This window comes from Erythranthe guttata, chromosome 11 (assembly GCF_056151865.1).
Source record: "Erythranthe guttata isolate IM_541 chromosome 11, IM_541, whole genome shotgun sequence".
NCBI classification, from domain to species: domain Eukaryota; kingdom Viridiplantae; phylum Streptophyta; class Magnoliopsida; order Lamiales; family Phrymaceae; genus Erythranthe; species Erythranthe guttata.
Genome location: NC_142543.1, coordinates 9,973,275 through 9,983,426, shown reverse-complemented (window position 1 = coordinate 9,983,426; position 10,152 = coordinate 9,973,275). Strand labels below are relative to the sequence as shown.

The 10,152-nt window shown below is 38.3% G+C and overlaps 1 protein-coding gene across 1 annotated transcript; it reads left to right on the top strand.

Moving 5' to 3' along the window:
- The first annotated feature begins 4,659 nt into the window (after nt 1-4,659).
- Nucleotides 4,660-6,511, top strand: XTH5 (xyloglucan endotransglucosylase/hydrolase 5). The gene is made up of 4 exons (XM_012998505.2): nt 4,660-5,056; nt 5,137-5,237; nt 5,349-5,542; nt 6,028-6,511. Exons 1-4 carry the CDS (start codon nt 4,870-4,872, stop codon nt 6,425-6,427), a joined length of 882 nt encoding a protein of 293 aa, XP_012853959.1. The 5' UTR covers nt 4,660-4,869; the 3' UTR covers nt 6,428-6,511.
- Nucleotides 6,512-10,152: the final 3,641 nt, after the last annotated feature.

Here is a 10,152-nt window from a genome sequence, read left to right as displayed (position 1 = left end):
ACAATACATTTATATAATTGTTCTGCCGTTGACAGTAAATTAACGTAATATTATTATTTTTTATTTTTTGTTATTTTTTTTATTTGGTTTAATTTGTTGACAAATCAACGTAATTATATTACTGTCGTTGACAGTAAAATAACTGTAAACACAATAATATTACTGTCAACAACATCAATATTATTATTTTTTTGGGTTTTTTGTTTTGTTTGAGTTATTCACGTAGTAACGTAATAATATTACAGTATAGACTTGTAATATTACTGTAAACACAATAATATTACTGTGGTTGACGGTTATATTACTGTTGTTATAGTAATATTGCTGTCAACCACATCAATATTATTATTTTGTTTGGATTTTTTTGTTTGTTTGACTTATTCACGGAGTAACGTAATAATATTACTGTCCATTATTGTAATATTACTTTGGTTGACGGTAATATTACTGTTGTTATAGTAATATTACTGTCACTTACAGTAATATTAATTGTTTTGGCTTTTTATTATGTTTACATTTGTTGAACGGTCAACATAGTAATATTACTCTATTACACAATAATAATGAGTTTTGTTGTGTTAATATTACTGTGCTAGAGATTAATATAGCAATATTACTGTGTTAAACTGTAGTTTAGTTAACTTATTGTGTTTAACAGTAATATAGTTAATATTACTGTCAATGACATCAATATTGTTGTTTAAATGAAAAAAAAAGTTACAGAAAGAAAGAAAAAAAACGAAAAAATCAAAGCCGGAGACCGGCGAAAAAAAATTTGAAAAGTCAACGCTGGAGAATGGCGGGAAAAAAAATTGAATTTTTTTTTTTGAAAAAAAAGATTTGGGTCAAAATTGAATAATTTGTGAAATTTGGAGTCAAATTAAGATTAAATTAAGTTAATGATGAAATTGGAGCACATTAAAATAAGAGGGGTTATTTTAGTCCTTTAAAAAAATGTGGACCATATGTGAACTTATTGGTAAAGGAGATTTATGTCTGGATCTCTTTATAAATAAGTACCCATTGATGGGCTTATTTGTAATCACCCCTAATAAAAAAACCTTATTAGATATGAATCAGTAATTTACATCATTAATACCAACTCAGTTAGAAGGCTATGTTTGTTCCGTGTTTGGAATTCTATGGAAAAAAATAAAGGGGAAATTTGCTAGACACCCCTTATTTTGGACTTATATAGGTAGAGATCCTAGTTGCTAGATGAATATAGGCATAGATCATTTGACCAAAAAAAATTAATATAAATAAAATAAAATTATTAGAATATAGACATAAACACCCCCAATTAATAAGAAAGCAAATCTCACAATCTCTCTCTCTCCAATCTCACGTTTCTCCCACCCTATATTTAATTCTCAATCTCTCACTCTGTATCTCACGCGTCTCTCACTGTCGTTCTTCCATGTTTTTCTTTTTTTTTTCTTTTTTTTTTTCTTATGAAGAAATATTATGGAGAAGGAGAAAAAAATAGATTATGAGATGATTTATTGGTGAAATTATTAAGGAAGACAACAAACATCCCCTCTCCACTCCCAAAAAAAAATCAGAAATTCAAAGCCCTAGCCAAAATTGGCATTCAGTTTTCTGTATGTAGAACCTTCATCGTTTGTTGTTAGCAATTTCTGTTTGCAGGTTAACTTTGTTTGTTATTTGAAGAATTGCGTTGGGTGTTGAGATTCAATTCCTCTGGTTTACAATTTGTAAGGTATGTTTTAAGTTATATTTTTACAAACACTTCGTTTAATGTTTTTGTTGTTTTGCAACGTGTTCCATGAACAATTTTTTTGTTAATGTTTTTTAATGATGCTGATTTTTTCTCAGTTTGTTGTTTGCATTTGGTGAAGTCATCAGTAGTTTATTGCTTGCAATTGATTTTTTTTTACAGTTTGTTATTTGTATTTTGGAAAGTTATAGGTAGTTTTTTGTTTGCAATTCAATAATGAAAATTCTGACAAAAAAAATCCAGTTTGTTGTTTGCATTTGGCGAAATCATACGTATTTTATTGTTTGCAATTCAATAATACAAATTTTAAATTTCAGTTTGCTATTTGGAGTTAACAGAGTGAGTCGGAGTTCACGGAGTCATAGGCGGTGGTGCAGCGGCGGTGGCATTTTTAGAATATGAGTTTGTAAAATAAATAAAATATTATTTTAACGAATTAATTTAATTTATTAGTTAATATTTGGAAGAGAGATATTTGAGAATTTGTTTTGATAGAGAGATTTTTTGAGATTTGATTTGATTTGACTTATGGGTATTTTTGCCTTAATATATATTATTAATTTATTAAAATATGGGAATTTTGACTTGGATTTATACACATAAATCATAATATGGAGAGACCTATAGCAAATTGCCCCCCAAAAAAAAATCAAAAGTTTCACTCCCTGCAATTATGATTCGTCTACTAAAGTAAAAACTATCTTTACCAAAACACAAATAAAAATTACTTTCCGTTTTAAATTCCTCTTAAAAAATACATTTTCCAGCATTTATTAGACATGATATGACCGACTGCTATAGTATATTGTCTCTTTTCAAAATACAAACATATATTACGTTATTTTCAATTATTTCCCTTAAACATTTTCATCAAAAAAATTGGAACCAGAAGCCCAAATGTAAAATTCAAGCTTTCCCCTAAGAGGCGGCCTAGTGGGTTGCACAGTAGATCACTTGTCAAAAATACCTGGAGTTCGAAATTCGTTACCACTATTTCTCTACGTCGAGTTTGTCATACATGATTATTCTAATTAGTATAATTTATCCGCGTCGGTATAAAAAAGATAAAAATATGAGTTTCTTGAAAAAGAAAGAAATTCAAAGAATTAGTATAAAAAGTATAGTAAAATCAAATGAGATTAAATTCTGAGCGGATGAGCCGATATTTAATATAAATCGGATTCCACTAATTTTTTGACATGTGGCACTTTTAAGTCTAACTCTTAATAAACCACGCTATTATAATTAGGGTTAGAGGGTTTACGGGTTCTGCTGGGGTTTTCTTTTTTCCTTTTTCTTTTTCTTTTTCCAATTATTAGAATACTAATTATATTTTAATTTAAATTATCCACGTATCATTCATTCTATGGCATCCAATTTTCTTATTTAAACAGACCATCGGGTCTAAATTTGCACCCAAATAAAATTAATGGGAGTGGCAAGAAAACCGCGTCAGAATGAATGCAGCAGCTAGGAATCGATTATTGGGAAGGCAACCCACCCGTTTTGTTAATGGTATACGTCTACACATTATATAATACAAATTAGTGCAGACTGTTGGATGAATAAAGAAGAAGCAGAAAGACAAATAAAGCATGGCATTGCCATTGGGTGGTGCCGACCCCCCCACCCCCCGGCGCATTTCCCCATGCCCCCCTCCTCCCCAATACCATTTCACCTAATGAACTTCTATTCTTGTACCTATTTTATTAACCTCTAATTCTTTCTATATTCAATATCTTACCATACTAAAACTAATAATTTTTATGGATCAAAAAAAAAAATACTAATAATTTTCATTTTGTTTTAGTCTCAATATAATAATAACTGAATCGAGGTTCATACACCAGTTATTGGGCTAGCTATTACTGTTACAAATCACCAAATGGTATAGATAAAGACATACTTCATGTTTGGTTTATTCCATGCTGGGAGATTAATTATGCCTCGTTTTGGTTGACAATATAATATTAGTTAAAATAAAATTAAAAAAAATTAATAAAACTTCGATGATGATTAAAAGAATATGACTAGACGGCAAGATAAGTCATGATTACATAATATTTGTGGGTCGATTCGATAAGTTATTGAGATACCAAACATCAAATAAAGTCTTACTATTTAGTTAATCGCAACTAATCTCTCCAACCAAACGATGCATTGCATTAGGTGATTGTTATAATTTATTTACACTAAAAACGGTAGACAACAATGTTTTTTTTTTTTTTTTGAAAAAGGTAGACAACAATGTTGATGTGTATAAAAACAAAAAGTAAATCTAACTGCATGACAATCTACATATGAAATAGAAATATATATAAAATAAGATTCATTCTCCTTGGACTTGTTATTTGCCAAAGAAAAGTTGGAATTATTGAAAGTGAAACAACACGAGGCCCATGTCCTGTCAATTGTTGCGATAGCTTCAGTACAAATAAATAGATAACATACATTTGGTTCAATATGAGTCACCATTTTCTAAGTTATGTTCAACCTATTCCTTGCCACTTCTTACCACTCATACAATAATATCAAATATTTCATAATACTGTAACAAATTAACAATGCTTGCCTCTAAAAATGCCCATATATAAATACAATATTAATTCACACACACATACAAATATATATATATATATATATATATATATATATATATATATATATATATATAGCAAATATATAAGCATAACAAATCTCATTCAAAGTTTCAACAGATTCACGTGTCATGTTGCACAGGTCAATAATATATATTTTCAAGATATACTTGTGGCAATTTAATTAATTAATTTTGTCTTTTTTTATTATTATTAAAAAAAAAAATTTGAATTATTTTGGGTTTTGGGGTCACTGGGTAAGCGTGTGGATGTCATAGCTTTTGTTGTACACACAGAGACACACAGACAGGTAACAATAATAAGGAGGTAGTAGTATTATTATTATTTAAAAATTAAAATGTAAAAATAATTGATTGATTAGAGAAACTAGGGAGGAGGAGGATATACGCCTATATAAAGAGCACTCAACTCCTCTGTTTCTTTCATCTCTCTCTCTCTCACTCACACTGAAAATACTCACTTATCCACATTTGCATTTGCATTTGCCGAGAAATAAGAAAAGAAAAAAGAATGGGTAATGATGATTACCTGTGGGCAGTTTGTATAGGTATGTTAATAATGGTGGCGAATGGAGCTCCTCTAAGGAAGCCAGTTGACGTGGCATTTGGTAGGAACTACATGCCTACTTGGGCCTTTGATCATATCAAGTACTTCAATGGCGGCTCTCAGATCCAGCTCTCTCTTGACAAATCCACTGGTACCATTAAACTACTTACTATATTTCATCTTTTTATTATTATTATTATTTATGTATTATTAATAATATTAATAATACAGGTAGTGGATTCCAGTCAAAGGGTTCATACCTATTTGGGCATTTCAGTATGCACATTAAGATGGTTGCTGGAGATTCTGCTGGCACTGTTACTGCTTTCTATGTAAGTACATACTGATTTCTCTGTGTGTGTGTTTCTGAATAATTGGTTATTGTTTGTTTAGTTTGTTTAATTTGTTTAATTTCCTCTCTCTATATATATAAATATGATCAGCTGTCTTCGCAAAACTCAGAGCACGATGAAATAGACTTCGAGTTCTTGGGGAACAGAAGTGGGCAGCCATACATATTGCAGACCAATGTATACACTGGTGGCAAAGGAGACAAAGAGCAGAGGATTTATCTTTGGTTCGACCCAACTCAAGATTTCCACACCTACTCTGTCTTGTGGAATCTCTACCAGATTGTGTAATTTTACTCCTCTTCCCTTTTTCTTACTGCCTTTTTTTTCTTTTTATTACTTACAATTATTACATTATTGTTAAAAGATAATAATTGCACAATATATACTACTGTCTCTTGACCTCTACATAATCGAGACATCCTTTTGACTAGAGGTCTCTATGTCACGTGAAATAAAGGGGACCGACCAGATTCGGTTTCTCTTTTTAATAGCTGGAATTTAATTGAACTATGTAAATTGTAATAGCCATTAATAGATGGCTTCCATTTGTATCTGCCACATGTTGGATATTTATTTTTCTATTTATTTTAAATAGTCCAGACCATGTGCTGCTTTTGACTTGATTTGGGGGGCCATTACTCCTTATTATCCTCCCCTTTGATGGAGGAATACATATAGAAACTTTGAACTAAAAAAAAACATGTAAAAGTTGCTTTTGTTCAAATAAAAGTATTTGCAAAAGGCTAAAGTTTAATTGATTGAACTGCAGATTCTTGGTTGACGATGTTCCGATCAGGGTGTTCAAAAACAGCAAGGATTTGGGAGTGAAGTTTCCGTTCAACCAGCCGATGAAAATATACTCGAGTTTGTGGAATGCGGATGATTGGGCGACAAGAGGCGGGCTCGAGAAGACCGATTGGTCAAAGGCGCCATTCACAGCATCGTACAAAGGGTTCCATATCGACGGTTGTGAGGCGTCCGTTGAGGCCAAGTTCTGCAACACTCAGGGTAGGCGTTGGTGGGATCAAAAAGAATTTCAAGACCTTGATGCATCCCAATGGAGTCGTCTCCGTTGGGTTCGTAGTAAGTACACCATTTACAACTACTGCGCCGATCGGGTCAGGTACCCCGTTGTTCCCGCAGAGTGCAAGAGGGACAGAGACATATGATCTCAATTATTATTATTATTATCATGTGCTTAATTTGGAATTGTTGCATCATATATATTATTAAGAGGCCTATCTATTATATAATCATTGATATATATATATATATATATATATATTATATTATATATTGAGAGAGAGACCAGCAAACAGCGACACCGTGCTTGCTGAAATCTACTGCTATGACTATGTGATGCTGCTCCAAAATGGTGGGTCAGCCCAATGGTCTTGAAGCCCACTGGTCTCTTAAGTCCGGGAATCTTCAAGCCCAATATCGGAAATGCCGAGGGTCCTTGCCACGTGTCCAAAGGGGTCAAAGGTGTGGGCCCGCCGAATAACCTACAAAACAAATCAAGACACTAAGTGACTCGCCGGGGTGGCCCCGGCGATTACACTCCGACGCTCAAGTCAGGTATTGGAAGTGATACTTTGCAAAGGCTAAAATATCACCCAAATTAGAGATACCTCAACAAATGAATCATACCTTGTCTTTATAGTAGGACTTGACTATTAGTTTCTTGTAAACTTTCGATGTGGGACAAGTGTAGAAGTGTGAAACTTCTTGTAGAGATTCAATGTGGGAGAAAATTATAGAAGTGGTGCTCTAATTGGAGTTTTCCCTTAATTGGGCCTTTAATGGACCAATCGGGTTTAAGATCCAATTAGACACATCATTAAGCCCCCCGGTTTAAGATCCAATTAGACACATCATTAAGCCCCCCACTCCCAAATTGGGCCACGGTCCGTGGGCCGGCTTGGGAGTAGTAGATAAGTAGGAGTTTGGAGTTGTTGCTCCGTGACCTCCAGAGTTGGGCTATTTGCGCTACGGCGGGTGATCCGGAGGGCATGGGGTTTTCTTGGGCGTATTAGGACGAAATTTGTCCGCTTCTCGTACGCGCGCTTTGAGGAGTGGTGGCGCTATGAAAGTGAGTGGTGGTTGGGCGGTGGGGATGACGAAGTGGCCGGTTGGGTGCCCTCGGGAAGACTCTTGAGTCGGGTCCGAGCTTGGCTAGCCAGGAGCCGTCGCGTTCAACCTTGGTAGGCCGGGAGCCGTCGGGTCGAGAACCTCCGGGTCGCGAGGTAGTGGGCCGGAAGCCGTTCGGTTGAGAACCTCCGGGTCGCGACGTAGTGAGCCAGAAGCCGTCGGGTCGAGAACTTCCGGGTCGTGGCGTAGTGGACCAGAAGCCGTCGGGTTGAGGACCTTAGGGTCGCGACGTAGTCGGCCGGAAGCCGTCAGGTCGAGGACCTCCGGGTCGCGATGTAATGGGCCGAAAGCCGTCGGGTTGAGGACCTCCAGGTCGCGACGTAGTCGGCCGGAAGCCGTCGGGTCGAGGACCTTCGGGTCGCGATGTAATGGGCCGAAAGCCGTCGGGTCGAGGACCTCCGGGTCGCGACGTAGTCGGCCGGAAGCCGTCGGGTCGAGGACCTTCGGGTCGCGATGTAATGGGCCGAAAGCCGTCGGGTCGAGGACCTCCGGGTCGCGACATAGTCGGCGGATCGAGGGATGCCGGGTGGGGAGCCAGCGGGCCGGGGGATGCCGGGTCGCGACGTAGTCGGCCGGAAGCCGTCGGGTTGGGAGCCGACGGGCCGGGAGCCGACGGGTTGGGAGTTGACGGGCCGGGAGCCGGCGGGTCGGGGGTTGTCGGGTTGGGATCCGGGTAAACGGGGCGACGGCCGACCCGAGTTTGCGGCTCTGGCCGACATCAAACCGTATGAGCGAGCCGTCGGGTAATTGGGATGGACTTGGACAAAATTCTCCCGTCTTTTGTACGGCTCCGGCGGCGTTGGGGGTGAGTTTTGGAAAGACTTAGACAACATTTGCCGTGTTTTGTACGGCTCCGGAGGCCGACATGGATTCTAGCTTGGAAGATGGCCCATGGGAAAAGATTTGGGGCGGAGAGGGTCGGTTGGTATTAATGGAGTGTTTAGACACCAACTCCTCTCGTATCTCTTTATCTCTACCCTTTTTTTTTTTTTTTTTTTTTTTTTGCCGGCCGTTACGCCAATGGCCGACTTTCTTTCCAAAAATATCAATGGCAAGAAGTCCTTCTCTCGCAAGTAATGAGTTATACTCTGTCTTTTTTGGGTAAGACGATATCTCATGGTTATTGCCTGGTGGGAAGTCCGACTTTCGTAAAGGATGAGTTACGCTTTATCTTTTTAAGCAAGGCAGTACCCCTTGGCTTAGCCTAGTGGGAAGTGCACTTTTCGCGAAGAATGAGTTAACTTTATTTTTTAAGGCGACGCCGTATCCCTTGGCTTTTTGCCTATTGGGAAGTCCGACTCTCGCAAAGTATAAGCTAAGCTTTATCTTTTAAGGCGATGTGGTATCCCTTGGCTTTTTGCCTATTGAGAAGTCCGACTCTCGCAAAGTATAAGCTAAGCTTTATCTTTTAAGGCGACGTGGCATCCCTTGGCTTTTTGCCTATTGGGAAGTCCGACATTCGTGAAGGGTGAGGTATGCTTCATCTTTTTAAGAAAGGCGGTATCCCTTGGCTTTTTGCCTAGTGGGAAGTGCACTTTTCGCGAAGAATGAGTTAACTTTATTTTTTAAGGCGACGCCGTATCCCTTGGCTTTTTGCCTATTGGGAAGTCCGACTCTCGCAAAGTATAAGCTAAGCTTTATCTTTTAAGGCGATGTGGTATCCCTTGGCTTTTTGCCTATTGGGAAGTCCAACATTCGTGAAGGGTGAGCTATGCTTCATCTTTTTAAGAAAGGCGGTATCCCTTGGCTTTTTGCCTTGTGGGAAGTCCGTCTTTTTATTTTCTCTTGGTGTTTCAGGGAACGAAATTTCAATTTCGATATGTTATCACGTATGTAAATTGTAGTTTTACGAGTAGTGGGTTGAAAGGTAACGAAAGTGATCGGCAGATACATACAAATAATGAGTAATTAGATAAAGGTTCGGCGGGAAGTATGTCCCTGATTAAAACATTCAAGTATCATTGTAGCTGACAGTACATAATATATTGCGGTGAGCTACATGCCCCTGCCTTGTTTTTGAAAGCTCTTAAGATCTTCAAGTTTTTGGCCCTTAGTGCCTATCCATGTGTTGTGGCGCTATCCTTTTGATGGCTATGCGGCGTGAGCGTTAGGTTAGGTGAGCGTTGGGCGCATTTCTTGTCTCTCTCTCGTCTCGGGGTGCTTCTCCTCGTGCTTTCCCCTCGCGGGCAAACCCATCTCCGCAACCTCCTCAATGCGAATGTACTTCTCGGCCCGACCGATGAGCTCATCCAGTGTCGAGGGGGGTCGGCCCGCAAGGGACTCTCGAAACCGTTCATGCCTCAAGTTGCTCATCAAGATCCCCGCCAAGAACTCGTGGTTTACGTGGCATACTTCATGCACCGTGCTAAAGAACTGTTGCATATAATCTCTGAGCGCCTCGTTTTCTTGCTGGACGACTTTGAAAAGGTAGGTTCCGGTCTTGGCGTACTTCTTGTTGATGGAATATTGGCTAAGGAATTGTTCCACTAACTGCGACCATCCGTCGATAGTCCCACCTGGCAATTTGTTGAACCAACCTAGCGTTTGGCCACTCATGGTAGTTTGAAAGATCTTGCAGTATGCCGCATCCGTGAGGCCGTAAAGATCGACCTTGGCATAAAAGTTATTTATATGGTCTTGGGGATCTGCGGTTCCGTCGAACTGTGGAAGATCGGGGATCCGAAACCCGAAGGGCAGGACTTCTTTTAGAATGGCCGGGGTAAATGGGCTTACTCTTGTCGGA